A 16,552-nucleotide genomic window follows, 5' to 3' on the forward strand; every position below is an offset into this window, starting at 1 on the left:
GATTTATTGTTTACTTCCTAGCTGTGATATTTGATCATGTTGGAGAGGTGTTATTCTTGAGATGCATGTTGAAGTATCTTTGGGGAGAGTTTCATAATGTCTGCCTCCGACTGTCACAAGTTTCAGGGTAAAAAATTACACCCGAATACAGATGAAGCTAATACAGCAGGATTTTTGCATCTAGATGACTGATCCTGTCATGCCCATGATTAAAACACTTCCATGTTACATGCAGCTACTGTAAGTTGATGTTAGACTTAAAAAAAAAAATCTTATTCATTTATTTATCTTTGGCTGCATTGGGTCTTCATTGCTGTGCGTGGGCTTTCTCTATTTGCGGTGAGCGGGGGCTACTCTTCGTTGTGGTGGCTTCTCTTGTTCCGGAGCACGGGCTCTAGGCACGCGGACTCAGTAGTTGTGGCACATGGGCTCAGTAGTTGTGGCACACGGGCTTAGTTGCTCCGCGGCATGTGGGATCTTCCCAGACCAGGGCTCGAACCCGTGTCCCCTGCATTGGCAGGCGGGTTCTTAACCACTGTGCCACCAGGGAAGCCCGACTTTAGACTTTTAAGACCGAAAATTTTAGAGTGTTTATCATATACCTTAAAGAAATGAAAAACCATATTTGAGTATGCAATAAACTCATTTCATACTCTCAGGTATTTTGGGTTTGAAAATTTTCATAATAAAAATTGTGCAGGAAAAACTACTCAAACAACAACCACCACAACCGTTTCAACAACTCCCAGTTATCTGGGATAAAACACAAACTCTTCCATACAACTGCATCAACAACCCACCTCCTCATCCCCCTTCCACCTACATTCCAGTAACAGCAGGGCACCATTCGCCTTTACACTTCTTCCTTTCCTTGCCACCAGGTGCTGTTGGACATCTCCTCCCCGCCCCCCCCAGGTCAGAGGTCACCTGTGGGATTCAGGACGTCCCCACGCCGCAGAGCCGCGTCCTGGACTGTCCTTGTGCGGCCCTCCCTGCTCTGGGATTCCGCACTGGCGCGCCTGAGGAGTTCCACAGCTGTCTGCCAAAAGGAAATCAACTCAGCTCTGCCATTCGAGTCCTCAGGTTACACGTTTTCTCCAAAATAGTCAATTAACAAGCATTATTTTGGCAATTCATAAAGGCTAACCGGGTGCCGGCGCGGAGCCGGGTCCGCGCGTAAGCTCAGACAGACCGGCTGCCCACGGAATCAACGCTCCCGCCACGGTAGCCCAGTCTCCGCGCTGCTGGACGCCGAGGTCCCGCCGGCGCCGAACGCGAACCTGAGATCCGCCGGACTGCGCGCAGTGCCCTTCGGGGAGAGCGGCCCGGTGCCACCTCAGTCCTCTCGCGAGGTCACCAAGACGAGGACCCCCCCCCCCCCCACAGCGCGAGGGGCGTGACCCACCAGCTGGGAAAGGTCGCGCCCCTAGCCGGCCCCGCCCCAAGGCGCTACGGCCCCGCCCACTGCATCGCACGGCCCTCCCACTACCCACACACGGCCCGCCTACCGCTCCTACGCGGCCCGCCTCCTGCCGCCACAAGTCCCTCCCCATCCTCCACAAGCCCCGCCCCTGCTCCAAAAGGTCCCGCCTACTGCCTCCACGCGTCCCGCCCCCTGTTCCCACACGGCCCAATGGGCGTCTACGCGGCTCCGACCGGCCGTTCACGGCTACGCGGTGACGTCAGGCGCCGACGCACCTGTCGGCCCTGCTAGCGCCGCTCCTGTCGGCTTCCTGGGGTCGGTGGGTCGGGCGGGACGGTCCCGAGCCGCAGTCCTTCCTGCGGGCCCGTCGCCGGCGGCCGGAGTCGGGCCGAGCGCCGAGGAGGGGTGCTGGTGGCCGGCCGCTCCAGTTCCTCCCCGAGTTGGAGCATGGCTGCAGCTGCGGTCCCTCCAGAGGGAGGTGAGCTCGGAGGCGGTCGTGTTTGATTCGGGGCAGCAGCGGGTCGAGTCCAGGGCCCCGGAGCCGGCGGCTGCTACTTGATGCGGCTCCCTCCCGGCTGAGCCCGTGGGTTGCGGTCGCGGTGGGGCTGGCCGCGCCGGCCGCCCTCAGATGCGGAGCCCGCCGGCGGCGCAGGACGCGGCCCCGGGGCTGCTGTCTGCCTCTGAGCGGCGAGGTGAGTGGCGGCGGCGGCAGGGGGTCCGGGGCCGTGGCTTCCGCGGGGCAGGGCGGGCCGCTAGCCTCTCCGTCCTGGGACGCTGACCCCGCCAGCAGCAGGTGTGGCCCGCGGCCGTTCTCTGAGCTTTCACCTGCTTCCTTCGGGAACCTCCGAAAGACCTGTGAGCAGAATGGACGTAGGTGCCAGGAAGAGATTAATTGTGGGTTTTACTTTTGCGAAATTTGCCCAACTATAAAGTTCAGTGTCTCTTTCTTTAGATTTATGTGTATATCAAGACATAGTTTGTGTGTATGTGTAACATTTGTGTTTTGTTCTTAGACTTGGACCGGAAACCACCTTAGACTCAGAAATCGATATTGTATATAATGTGCTTTATTTGTATAGCATTTCAAAACCGGAGCACCTAGAAGATAATTACACATACGTTATGCATATTAGAGACCGAGATTTGTGTTTCCTTTGGAAGAAAATTCTTTTTTTTTTTTTAATAAGAAATGAATCAACAGTGACTGGTACCATTTTTTCTCTTTGGTAATTCAAAAGTTCAGTTCTGCAAACTATAAACTTTTTTGAGTTTACAGCATGCAGTTCAGTTACAGCAGCATCACTGTGGTTTGTCTTTGTTGAATCTTTCCAGAAATGCTTTACTTTTCATCTCTCAAGAGTTAATTTAGAAGAATCTTTTCTTGATGAGGTCGGCATGGAAATAATTTAACTGATGTCAATCAATTTTACTTGCTTCTGTGAGTCACTGGAAAATACTGTCTGTGTAGCACGGGAGTACACAGAGAAGTTAAAATGCTCGTGTATAGGTTGTTGATTTCATCCTAAAAGGTGCTGTTGCTGATTTTCTTGTTACAGACTGTGGCTTAAAAACCAGGTGTGTGCCCTGCAGTTATTTACTCAGGTTAAGCCAGCTTTTATGACCTCTGGTTAATAGGAACAGCCACTGTTGGAAGAACCCAAGGCCGATTGCAGCTCTCCCACACCTAACTCCCCACACTCTTCAAAGACTGAATCTTTGTTTGAAAAACAGGTCACATTATTTTAAGAGATCAATATGAATGTATAGTACCTACAACTTTAGTTGGAACTTGTGTTTTAGCATGTGTTTTCAATCATACATAGCTCATTAGGAATGCCAATATTTAACCTGGTTTTGGATATATACAGTTTAGGGGAAGGATTTGCTGAGGTTAGGATTTTATGTCAGTGAATTGGCTGTTTTCCAGGTCATGTTGGTGATAGGCTTTCCATTTCCTGTTGTGACATGTTGGTAATAATTTTCAGATGGCTCAGGAAGCCAGATTTGATCTCTGTGGTGGGTCAGATATCAAAGCAGTATCCTGTGAGGTTTGGCCACTATCACTGCTTTGTAGAGCTTTCATCTTAGTATCCAGTCATACCTTTCAGCAGGGATCTAAAATATGATGTGTTAATATTTATTGAGTGAATTCTATGGTTCAGGATCTTTCCTAAGTGGTTTTGTGGATTATCTCAATTCTCCAACCCCTTGAAGTAGGTACTTTGATTTTTCCCGTTATAGAGCTGTGGAAACTGAGGCATAGAGGATTTAATTAATTTGCCCAAGGTCACAGTCAGTGTCAGAACTGAGACTGAAGCCTGGCAATGTGATTTCAGAGCTCTTGCTCTCACTGGCTGCACTTCATTGCGAGCGAGACTCAACAAAATGCTGGAAGAAAAGATGGGGTGAGAGAGATGGCAGCACAGGTCCATTTATTCTTCAGTTATAAAAATAATGTAAAATTACAGAAACTCTGGAAAATCTTTTTTTTTAATCCTCATGCCACTACTCTAATAAACTCTTCTTGTGTTTTTTAATTATGCACTTTCACATGTGTATATAAACATTGTAGCTATGATACATTTTGATTCTTAAAGATCAGTGTTCTTCGGTTAAGTATAAGGTTAAATATAAAATAAAAGATGAACCCACGTGGGGAAAATGCCCATTTGCATTGCTGAAATATAGAGAGATTTGATCTGCAACTTTGATTGGAACCATGTCAGGTAAATACATTTCTTGCCCTCATGGGAAGTAGTTGAACAGTTTCTGTCTTGTAAAGTCATGGAAATTATTTAGTTTTCAAAGTCTAAGTCCTCCACAGCATCTTTTTGTTGGATTGTTTACCTTTTTACTTGTTATAGTCTGACTTTTATATTTGTGTGTGTGTTTTTCCTTTTAAAATCATCTAGCAGTTATCTTTTGACTGGATCTAAAAATATTTATGAATCTGGGAAATTTTCTTCAGAATAGAAAGCCACTTTCTTTAGCAGGTTATCCATTTAATACTTTTTTGAAGAGAAATATCTAAGGTGCAGTGATTTGGACATGCAGCTAACTTAATGGACAGTAGGATAAAATACCAGGAAATATTACTTTGGGGAGAAATGCGTTTCATTACTGTCATGTCTTGTAAGTACTGACAATTTGTATTAGGGTAAATTCTTTTTTAATATGGTGATGTTCTGATCTAAGTTTCATGATGTTATAATGGGTAGAGGGGTCATTCCCTGGTAAAATAAATTTGAGAAACTTTTAATAAATTTTGTTTATGAAGTTAATGTTTACTACAGGTTTTCTCAAGAACCTTTCTTATTCTGTTAACCATTACAATTCTACACAGGGTATGTTTTATTACCCAGACTTATCTGACCACAAAACCTTGCATTGGACTTGTGTTCTCTGCACACACTCACTCATCGCCAAATGTCTTTGTCACCTTCTTGGCTCCATGGCTTGATTCACGCCAATGCTTCACTGTTGCTTCAATGAACTAACCTCTTCTCCCACCTCTGCCCCATAAAATCCCACTTACCTTTTTTTTGGCCACACCACGTGCTTGCAGGATCTTAATTCTCCTCCCAGAGTTTGAGCCTGGACCCCTGGCAGTGAAAGCACGAGTCCTAACCACTGGACTGCTAGGGAATCCCTCCCACTTACCTTTTAAGGTCCAATTCAAGTGTGTCTCTTCCAAAGAAGTCTTCGCATCATCAATTACAGATGGATGCAGTCTTTTCCCCGAGCTCTTGTAACAATTTCAGTGTCTTCTGTGACATCTGTCATGCGTTGCCTGTCATTATATGGATATATAGTAATTTATAGGAAAAAATTACTATATCCCTTTTGAGGACAGTATATTATGTAATTTATGCTGAAGTTTATTGAAAGCTGTAAGGCCTGTACAGATATGATGCCATTAATAAATAAAAATTTTGTCTGTATTTTTTTTTACAGTTTCTGGTACACGAGTGGCCATTTTACAAACTTTAGTAAATGTGTAAATGATTGTGTTGAAATTCATTGTCACGTTTTAATCTTTGACAAGTCTTTCGCACACCTAGTTCTTGAAATATTTACGTGAGGAAGCTCCTTACTTCCAAGTGGCTATATCAGTCAGAGTTCCACCTCCCTGCGGTTATTGCTGTTGAGACTTTGTTTGTTTGTTTTTAAATTTTTGGCTGTGTTGGGTCTTCGTTGCAACGCGCGGGCTTCTTATTGCGGTGGCTTCTCTTGTTGCGGAGCATGGGCTCTAGGCACTTGGGCTTCAGTAGTTGTGGCACGTGGGCTCAGTAGTTGTTGCTCACGGGTTCTAGAGCACAGGCTCAGTAGTTGTGGTTCACGGGCTTAGTTGCTCTGCGGCATGTGGGATCTTCCCGGACCAGGGCTCGAACCCGTGTCCCCTGCATTGGCAGGCAGATTCCTAACCACTGTGCCACCAGGGAAGCCCTGCTCTTGAGACTTTTGTTCATCTCTGGCTGCTGACATTTGGGATTTTCTTTTCTTCTTTCTCTGGGGTTGATTGTGCCTGCTATTCTGTCAGATAGCTGACTGACACACCTTTGCAACTTAGCCATGGTCCTCAGGCCTACCCAGTCCCCTTGATGAGAGGGCAAAACCTTGTTGGAAGCTATGAGGAAGCAGCGTGCCTCCCTCAGGCTCTGGGTTCCAGGTCTCCCTCGTTCTGCTCCCCACCCCCCAGTTCTGGTGCTGAACCGCTCAGTGTCTGCAGTTCAGGGGCTAGACTGGTGCGCTCAGGGTCGCCATCCCCTCACTGCAGTCTGGCCTGGAATAGGACTAAAGCCTGGGTGTGTAATCCTGCTGTTGGAAAGAACGCTCTGGTTCTGAGTCCTACAAGCTGCTGGAGATTGCACTTTGTTTCTTCCAGCTGTTTTGAATCAATCAAGTCAGAAACCGAGCAGATACCTTAGATTTCTCCTTCACGTTCCTCGCGTTTTGTTAGCTACCGTGGCCTCTTAAATGTCCCTCGCAGCCGTTCCTACTTCTTCATGTGGCCATGACTCAGTTCGGTGGTGACCTCACTGTGCTGTGTCCAGGGCTCTTCAAGGTCTCCTGGAGTCCTCCCCGGGTCACTCTTGCCCTTCTCCTCTGCCTTCCACGCTGCTGCTGCTGTTGCTTGTTAAAGTTTGTATCTGATCAGGTGATTTCTCTTTTAAACCTCTTAATGGTTTCTCACGTGTTGTCACGAGTAAGTTCCTCAGCAGGACCTAGGAGCGCCGGCCTTTCTCTGGCGTCCGTCCACCTCCTCGGCTACTCTCCAGCCCCTGCCTCTTCCATAAGCTACCCGAGCAGGTCTTATTATGCTGCTGTGTTTTTGCATGTACTTATTTCTTTTCCTTTATTGATTTGGCACCTCATAGTTGGCCTAGTTGATGCGTCCTAATCCTTCAGTACTCATTTCCTCTTTCAGTGTTTGCAGACTTTCCCAGGCAGCAGCTTGTTCCTGCTCAGTGTCATCATGTACCTTGAGCATACTTCTCCTCTGGCGCTTCTCACACCATATGTCATTGTTTGTCTGTCTTTCACGTTCACTGCCTTGGGAATAGGGACCATTTCTTACTCATCACCCCAGCACATGCTGGGCGCTCAGCAGATGGTTGTTAAATGCATTAATCAGTGACTCTCCAAACTGACTTTGGCTACTAGGTAGATGGTGATCCTGTAAACTGAGATAGGGAGAGGGGGAGGACGAGCAAGTTTGGGGCAAATAAGTATTTGGCTTAGGTCTTGTTGAATTCGAGTTCCCATGCAACGTCCAAGTACAGATGTATCCGTCATCCGTTAGGCATTTGCTATTCATTCATACTATAGACATTAATTGATCCAGCAAGGTTCTGTAGATATAGACCAGGCTATTCCAAAATTTATATGGAAAGGCAAAGGAACTAGAATAACCAAACAATTTTGAAAAATAAGAACCAAGTGTGAGAAATCAATCTATCCAATTTCAAGAGCTCCAGTAGTCAATACTGTCCTTACTGCTCTAGGTATAGACACACAGATCAATGAAACAGAACAGAGAAGTCTGAAATAGACTCACACAAATATGCCCCACTAATTTTTGACAGAGACCCCCAAACAATTCAGTGGAAGGAAGATAACTTTTTTTTTTTTTTGGTGGTACACAGGACTCTCACTATTGTGGCCTCTCCTGCTGCGGAGCACAGGCTCCGGACGCGCAGGCTCAGCAGCCATGGCTCACGGGCCCAGCCGCTCTGTGGCATGTGGGATCTTCCTGGACCAGGGCACGAACCCGTGTCCCCTGCATTGGCAGGTGGACTCTCAACCACTGCGCCACCAGGGAAGCCCAGGAAGATAACTTTTTTGGCAAATGGCATTGGAGCAGTTGGATATCCATACGTCCAAAAACAAAAACAAACTTCAACCTGTGTCTTACAACTTATACAAAGATTCACTCAACATGGACCACAGACATAAATGTAATATGTAAGGCTATAAAAATTTTAGGAAAAAATTTAGGAGGAAATCTTTGGTAGGTAAATTTCCTAGAGTTGACGCCAAAAGCACGCTCCTTAAGGGAAATACTGACAAGTTGAACTTCATCAGAATTACTTTTGCTCTGTGATAGACCCTATCAAAAGGAAGAAAACCAAGCTAAAGAGTGGGAGAAAATATTTGCAAGCAACATATCTGACAAAGGACTAGTATCTAGAATATATATTCTAAAATATGAAACTGGGCAGTAAAACAATCCAGTTAGAAGATCGGCAAAAGATATGAACACTCATTTCACTGAGGAGGACATGCAGGTAGCAAGTAAGCACATAAGAATATGTTCAACGTCATCAGCCATTAGGGAAATACAAATGAAAAGAACAGTGAGATACCACTACACACCTATCGGAATGGCTAAAAAAAAGAAAGAAAGAAAAAAACCGACACCACCAAGTGCTGGTAAGGATGTGGAGAAACAGGCTCACCCATACATTGTTGGTAGGGCTGTAAAGTTGGGATGTTAAACTGGCAGTTTCTTTAAAAGCCAGCCATGCAGTTACCATATAGCCCAGCTTTTGCACTCCTTGGCTTTTATCCCAGAGAAATGAAGCCTTAAGTTCACAAAAAATCTGTACGTGAATATTTATAGCAGCTTTGTTTATAATAGCCCAAACCTAGAAAAGAGGCAGATAATTCTTCCACGGGTGAATGGTTAAACAAACATGTGGTGTGTCCATATCGTGGAGCACTATTTAGCAACGAAGAGGGAAGAACTGTTGACACACAACCCCTGGATGGCTCTCCAGAGAGTCTTGCTGAGTGCAGAGAGCTAATCCCCGAAATGGTCGACTGTACGATTCCATTTATACAACGTTGTTGAAGTGGAAGAGTTTTAGAAATAGAAAGCAGATTATGGGTTGCCAGGGGTTAAGGAAGGGGTGGGGGACTGGAAGAGAGTGGGTGAGGCTGTAAAGGGCAGCACGAGGGGTCCTTGTGATGGAAGGTTCTGTGTCAGTCAGTGTCAATATCATGATTGTGCAAGAAGTTACCATTGGAAGAAACTGAGTAAAGGGTATATAGGAGCTCTCTGTATTATTTACAACCACATGTGAAATCACAATATCTCGAAATAAAAAGTTTAATTTAAAAAAGTGAACCCCTCGTAGGTGTGTGGTACTGTGCTAAGCATTGCAGAGTTGAGTACAGATGGGCACAGCCAGGCCTCATGCCACCCTCCGGAGGGGAGGACTTATCATGTGAATCGGGGTGACGTTACACCTGGGCTAAGTGCTGTCAAGGAGAGGTGTGAGAACTCACAGTGAGAATTTGACCTGGTCAGGGAAGCCTGGCTTGGGTAGGAGGTAGGTTAGGAAGGCTTCCTTACAGCTGCATGACTTTGGGCCAGTTACTGCAACTCTTTGTGCCTCAGTTTCCTCATCTGTTAAATAAGGATGATAACAGCACCTAAGATTTAGGGTTTTGGTTGTATTTAGTACCAATCTTAAATGAGTTAACTTGTAATGTGCCTAGGATGGTGCCTGACATATAGTAAACTCTGCTTGAGAGGGTTTCTTTAAATTGATTAATTAATTTTTATTTTTGGCTGCGTTGGGTCTTCGTTGCTGCACGCGGCCTTTCTCTAGTTGTGGCGAGCAGGGGCTACTCTTGGTTGTGGTGCACGGGCTTCTCATTGCGGTGGCTTCTCTTGTTGCAGAGCACAGGCTCTAGGTGCGCAGGCTTCAGTAGTTGTGGCATGTGGGCTCTAGAGCGCAGGCTCGGTAGCTGTGGCTCACAGGCTTAGTTGCTCCATGGCATGTGGGATCTTCCCGGACCAGGGCACGGACCCATGTCCCCTGCATTGGCAGGTGGATTCTTAACCACTGCACCACCAGGGAAGTCCTTGCTTGAGAGTTTGTTAACTGAATAAAGGGATGCTTGAGGTGAGAGCTGAAGAATGCCTCGGAGCATTACCTAGATGAGGAGGTGAGGGTCTGTTCCCGGCTCAGGGAGCAGCTAAGCCTAGGGCAGCTAAGGCTGGGGCCGGCCTGGTGGGGCTGAAAGGGAGATGTTCGCCCCGGGAGAGGCAGCAGAGGCCAGGCTGCATGGGCTTTGTGCGCTGTGTGGAAGAGTTTGTCTGCTAAGCATGGTGAGAAGTGATTAAGACCTAAATCCATGGCATGTGCAGAGATGACCCATCAGACCTGCTTTTAGAAAAGACCATGCTGGCTGTGGTGTGATCAGATGACAGAGGTCAGGGTGACTGTACATAGATCATTTGGGTGCACTGCAGTGCACCAGGCCTTCTCCCTAGAGATTTTCACGGGTTAGCTCTACTCTTCCTAGCTCTGCAAGAATGTATTTGCAAGCCGCTGTGTCTATTATAATGTTTTGTAATGGTTTTAAGTATATTTTTGACAATTTAAAAGGAAAAAAATGACTTTGTAGTATTGTTTTCATTTTTTATATGCCAAATTTCAGCTGCTGTATTATGGTTTAAATAGCCTTTTGTAGTCAAGCCTGGGAATCGAGTTTGAAACCTAGAGTGATTTAACACTGGTGTCCAGATTCCTTCTGTGTATTTCTTTTATGCTACCGTAGAATCTTGACTATTTTATAGCAGTGCTGTGCAATAAAAACAGTTGTGCTGCAAATTCAAGAGACAAGTGAAATTTTCAATTTCTTAGTATACACATTAAAAAGGTAAAAAGGAAATGGTGAGATTAATTTTAATAATATATTTTATTAAACCCAGTATATCTAAAGTGTTATTTCAGCATGGAATCAATATGAAATTTTTAATGAAATACTTGACATTCTTTTTTGTCATGAAGTCCTACAAGTGCAGTAGGTATTTCTCCTTAGAGCCGTGTTTCAGGACTAGTGGCTGCTGATCACACAGGTCAGCTCTACAGGTTTCTGGGTTAATAAGAATAGTTCTTTTTAAGTTATTGAATTTATAGAAATAGGAACCCATGCAGGCCTGAGTTTAATAAACCTTTGGAACAGAGTTGGTTGCTCTTGTTATAAGGAAAGGTATGGAGTCTAGATGTCTCAGAGGTGTTCGTGATATGAAGTTTTTAGACATTTTGAAAGGGTTAAGTTAGCAGTCATCACTAGTGGTTTTTGAGGACTTTCAGGGATAAAATGTAGGAGCTATGTTGGAACTTGCTGATTGAGGGCCTAGGACACAGACAGTTTTATTTTAGAGCGATTTCTCAGTGTTCTATAGCCTCTAGCGAATTAACGCTCATTGACGTATGTTATCACATGTATAGCGCTTCTAGTGTGACCGTCGTGTAAAGAAGTGAAGAATAGAATGTCTGTGTCCTTTGCAAAATCTTAGCATATGTGCTTTGCTAATCAAAATTAAAATGACTCTTGAACTATTAATCCTTATTTTCTTTTAAAAGCCTTTTAGTTATTTAGTCAAGAGGCACAATATTGAATTTGATCACCTCTATGGATACTGCAGAGTTCTTAGCATAAACAGTTATTTTCATACTATTCTATTTTAACATTTACCTTAAAATAAAACTCTTTTTTTTTTTTTTTTTTTTGCGGTACGCGGGCCTCTCACTGTTGAGGCCTCTCCCGTTGCAGAACACAGGCTCCGGACGTGCAGGCCCAGTGGCCATGGCCCACGGGCCCAGCCGCTCTGCAACATGTGGGATCCTCCCGGACCAGGGCACGAACCTGTGTCCCCTTCATTGGCAGGTGGACTCTCAACCACTGCGCCACCAGGGAAGCCCAAAACTCTTGTTTTAATTAGTATATTCTAACAAGTCTCAGTATAATAGGCTGTCTTTGGTGGAGGTAATCATAAAACATTAATAAAATTGCAAAGTGGTAAATACTTAATGTTTTCTTTGTAACTTAGGTGCTAGGTTTTGGTTATTCTCCCAAGACCAGATTAACACTATTGTAGAGAGGATTTGTTTATTGAAGACTGAATTCATTTCTCTTTTTTCACCTGGTTGATTGAGAAAACAGTCTGGCATTTTGACCACTATTATCTGTATATTATGTTCCAGTCACTGTGCCAGATGCTGAGACTAGAGCTCTCAAGCTTCACCTTCTCTCAGGTGGTCTTTAAGTTAGGGAATTTATATAGTATACCTTTTAAAAGTAGTTATCAGTATTTTATTTTTCTAAAAAGTGTAAAAGCTTTACAAATAAATTTTTTTTAACTACAAATAATTTTTAATCGTTGCAGCTCTTTGAGGTTGTTTTTCCATGTGCCGAAGGAACATTTACTGAGGACAAGAGATTATCTTAAACCCCTTCAAATCTTCAGTGCTAGAATTCAGCACTCGAATTGGAGTGCGCGTCACTCCATTCATCCTTTACTTTCTATGTGTACTCATCATGACAAAGCTAAGAAGTCTTGCTTTACTAGGCTTACTGGGTGGACCGCTCCTACGGCTTCACCTTTCAAGTCCCACACACGAACCTCTCAAGCCTGTTGCTGGTGTCTAGCTCACTAATGTTGAACTGTCACTTGGGTGTTGAGCAAGTAGGTGGATGCATTTAAAACATCAAACTATTTAGGAGTTACATTGTTTTTAAAGTATGGAGTAAGAACAGTGAAACATGTGCTTACTTGTTATCTGCTGGGAAAAAATAGAAATCGTGACCTATTATACTTTTCATGGCTGATATTTGACCATGGGCTCTGAAGGTTTAAATTTTAAAATGGGGACTTCCCTGGTGGCGCAGTGGTAATGAATCTGCCTGCCAATGCAGGGGACACGGGTTCGAGCCCTGGTCCGGGAGGATCCCACATGCCGCGGTGCAACTAAGCCCATGCGCCACAACTACGGAGCCCGTGCGCCACAACTACTGAAGCCTGTGCGCCTAGAGCCCGTGCTCCGCAACAAGAGAAGCCACGGCAATGAGAAGCCCGTGCACCGCAATGAAGAGTAGCCCCCGTTCACCACAACTAGAGAAAGCCTGTGTGCAGCAACTAAGACCCAACGCAGCCAAAAATAAATAAATAAATAAATTTTAAAATGATGAAAGGAGAATGAAATTTTAAAAATGTGTAAATGACAGTATTTTAAAATTAGTATTTGCATCTGGTAAGGTATTCAAAAGGGGCATACAGTTTCCCTCTCAGACCTGGTACTTCAGTCACTGTTCCTTTTCCCTGTGGGGAGCTTTCTTGGAACTCCCTCCGGAGATGGACTGTACATACACAACCAGTTGTGTAGTGTATTTCATCCTCTACCACAGCCCCCCTTTTTCGGGGGACCCCCCACATATATTGTAGTGTACTATAAACCCTTCTCTGTACTTTGTCTTTTAACTTAACGATTGATCTTGGAGATTGTTTTATACCACTACCTGAAGAAATTCTTCATTTCTTTTTACAGCTTCTTGGTGAGAATAGAATTATTAAATGATCCCCAAAGACTTAACACAATAGAGTTAGCTATTGTTACAGTGAATCAAGTTAGTATATATATATTTTTAATACAGAGATCAGAAGTTTCCTTCGACTTATTAAAGTAGATGATTTTTTTTTTTTTTTTCGGTATGCGAGCCTCTCGCTGTTGTGGCTTCTCCCGTTGCGGAGCACAGGCTCCGGACGCGCAGGCTCAGCGGCCATAGCTCACGGGCCCAGCTGCTCCGCGGCATGTGGGATCTTCCCGGACCCGGGCACAAACCCGTGTCCCCTGCATCGGCAGGTGGACTCTCAACCACTGCGCCACCAGGGGAGCCCTAAGTAGATGATTTTTATTATATGTTGGGAAAATGTTAAAGCCATTTTTCCCCCTTTGTTTTTTCAGATAAGCAGACAGCTAAATGGAGTCTGAGCAGCTGTTTCATAGAGGCTACTATAGAAACAGCTACAACAGTATAACAAGTGCGAGTAGTGACGAGGAGCTTTTAGACGGAGCAGGTGTGATTATGGACTTTCAGACTTCTGAAGATGACAACTTGTTAGATGGTGACACAGCAGTTGGTAAGTTTGGCATTACAACTTTTAGTATTTATAGTCATGAATGTCTGCTAATAAATATATACATTGTTTTATTGAGGTCAAGTTTTGGGGTTATTTTTCTTTTTCACTGTGGTATTTCATGTAACATAAACTTAACCATTTTAAGAGTGTACAGTTCAGTGGCGTTTAGTACCTTTACAGTGTTATGCAACTACCATTTGTGTCTAGTTTTCATTACCCCAAAAGAAAGCCTTGTATATAGGTACACTTTAAAATTTTAGTATACGTAGTACAGAGAGGTATACAGCTGTAATTGGAGCTGTCAGAAGAACAGAACTGATGGGATACACAGAGAGAGAGAGGCATGTAGAAAGAGATTTATTATGAAAGATTGGCTCATGTGATTGTGAAGGCTAAGTCCCACCGTCTGCCATCTGCAAACTGGGGACCCGGGAGAGCTGGTGGTGTAGTTCCAGTCCAGACCCAAAGGCCTGAGAACCAGGGCAGCCAGTGGCGTAATCCCAGTCTGAGTGCGAAGGCCCAGACACAGGAGTGCTGATGCCCCAGGGCAGAAGAAAGATATCCCAAATCAAGCAGAGAGCAAAGTTTTTAGTCTACCGATTCAAATGCTTATCTCTTCTGGAAAGACCCTCACGGACACACCCAGAAATGATGTTCTGCCAGCTATCTGGGCATCCTGAAGTCCAGTCAAGTTGACACATAAAATTAACCATCACAACAATCATCATATCACAAGCGTGGAAAGTAATGAATTTCTACAAAGTGAACACACTTATATACCTCAATCAAGAAATAAAACATGACTGGTTCCCCCAGAATCCTCCCTTGTTCCCCCTTCCAGTTTCAAAGGTAACTATTATTTTGATTTCTATCACCACAGACTACTTTTGCAGGTATTTAAACTTTATATAAATGGATTTATACTATATATATTCTTTTGAGTCTGGTGTCATTTACTTATGTCTTGATTCATCTGTTTTCTTTATATAGCAGTAGTTAAATTTATTTTCATTGCCATGTAGTATGCCATTGTGTAAATATGCTGCAATTTATCTGTTCTACCCATCATATATTTTTAAAGGGTATTTAGGTTTTTTAATTAAAATATATATTTTTTAGATTTTGGCTATTAATAATAATGGTGCTGAGAATTTTCATATACATATATTTTAGTGCATATCATTTACACAATTCTGTAGGATTTATATACCTCAGAATCTCATCTCAGGTTGTAACCTGTACATTCTGTCAGCTGTGTGTGAGTTTTGGTTGCTTCACACCTTCACCAATACTTGATGTTATCAGTTTTTAAAATTTTAGCTATTCTAATTGTGGGTGCAGTAATCTCATATTTTGGTTTTAATTTACATTTGCCTAATGACCTGTGAGTTTAAATGCCTGTGGTATGTTGATTGGCTTTTTAGATAGCCTCTTTTGAAGTGCCTGTTCAATCTTTTTACCTATTTTATAAGAGTTCTTTATGCATTCTGATTGAGTCCTTTGTTAGGTTTATGTATTGCAAATGTCTTCTCTTGCTCTGTGGTATGCCTTTTCACTCTTTTTTTAGCCGCTTGGCGGCATGTGGGATCTTGCCGGACCGGGGCATGAACCCGTGTCCCCTGCATCGGCAGGTGGACTCTCAACCACTGTGCCACCAGGGGAGCCCCCTTCTCACTCTTAATGGAATCTTTTGATGAAGGTGTCGTCAATTTTAATGAAAAGCAGTTAATCTTTTCCTTTATTTTTTATACTTTTTGTGTTCTGTTTAAGATAACTTCCCATACCTCAAGGTCAAGAAGATATTCTCTCGTTTTCTCCTAGAAGTTTTATTTTTTGTCTTTCACATTTAGATTTATAATCTACCTGCAATTAATTTTTATATGTGATGTGAGTTAAGTGTTCAGGTTCATTTTTTTCCCATATGGATAACTAGTTGGCTCATATATTGAAAAAACCTTCCATTCTCCAGAGTACTGCACTGACATCTTTGTCATCTGTCAAGTGGATGTATTTCTGTAGGTCTGTTTCTTGACTTTTTACTCGGTTACATTGAAATACTTGGCTATCTTTGTACCAAAACCCAGCATATATATGAGTTTTTGTTTTTCACATTGGTTTTATGTAAATGTAGTCCATTTACATTTAATGTAACCACTGATATATTTAAGTTCAAATCTACTATATTTATGTTCTATTTGTCACAGCTGTCTTTTTTTCTTTTCTTTCTTTCTCTTCCCCCCAGTACCTTGTTAGTTATGCATTCTCTTTTATTCTGTTTGGTGGGTTACTCTAGAGATTATAACATGCACTCTTATTAGTTCTACTATAAATTACTACTTTTACCACTTTATGGGAAATGTAAGGGCCTTACAATACTTTACCTCTTTTTATCCCCCCTCCTGCTTTTTGTGCCATTGTTGTCCTCTCTGTTAATTCTTTATATATTTTAAACTGCATGAGACATTATTATTGTCATCTTGTGTCAATGCCTATTTAGATTTTGTGGCTTTACTTTTTCCATTGCTCTTCATTCTGTTCTGCATTTTCATGTTTCTGTCTGGGATAGTTATCTTTCCGCCTGAAGAACTCTCATTAGTATTTCTTTTAATTATAATCTACTAGCAATAAATTCACACAGTTACAAGCCTTTGTTTCACCTTTGTTTTTGAAGGGTATTTTTGCAGCTGTAT

The 16,552-nt window shown here is 43.4% G+C and overlaps 2 protein-coding genes across 4 annotated transcripts in view; one reads left to right on the plus strand and one right to left on the minus strand.

Moving 5' to 3' along the window:
* Positions 1-1,181, minus strand: part of NEK1 (NIMA related kinase 1) — a 233,037-nt gene extending 231,856 nt beyond the window's left edge. The window contains exons 1-2 of the mRNA XM_079926982.1: positions 1,148-1,181; positions 928-1,039 (exon numbers count right to left, since the gene is read on the minus strand). The gene's annotated coding sequence lies outside the window, so the exon portion shown is untranslated. The remainder of the gene's footprint in view (positions 1-927; positions 1,040-1,147) is intronic.
* Positions 1,182-1,611: 430 nt separating this feature from the next.
* The window catches only part of CLCN3 (chloride voltage-gated channel 3), an 83,422-nt gene continuing 68,481 nt past the window's right edge, over positions 1,612-16,552 (plus strand). Inside the window, exons 1-2 of one of the 3 annotated variants that reach the window (XM_079926097.1) lie at positions 1,612-2,115; positions 13,687-13,862. In XM_079926097.1, the coding sequence (XP_079782223.1) occupies positions 13,703-13,862 (160 nt within the window). In that variant the 5' untranslated portion in view covers positions 1,612-2,115; positions 13,687-13,702. Of the gene's footprint in view, positions 2,116-13,686; positions 13,863-16,552 lie in introns of those variants that run through there. The other 2 variants (XM_079926098.1, XM_079926099.1) reach the window with 2 other exon arrangements.

Source organism: Stenella coeruleoalba (assembly GCF_951394435.1).
Source record: "Stenella coeruleoalba genome assembly, chromosome: 7".
NCBI lineage: Eukaryota > Metazoa > Chordata > Mammalia > Artiodactyla > Delphinidae > Stenella > Stenella coeruleoalba.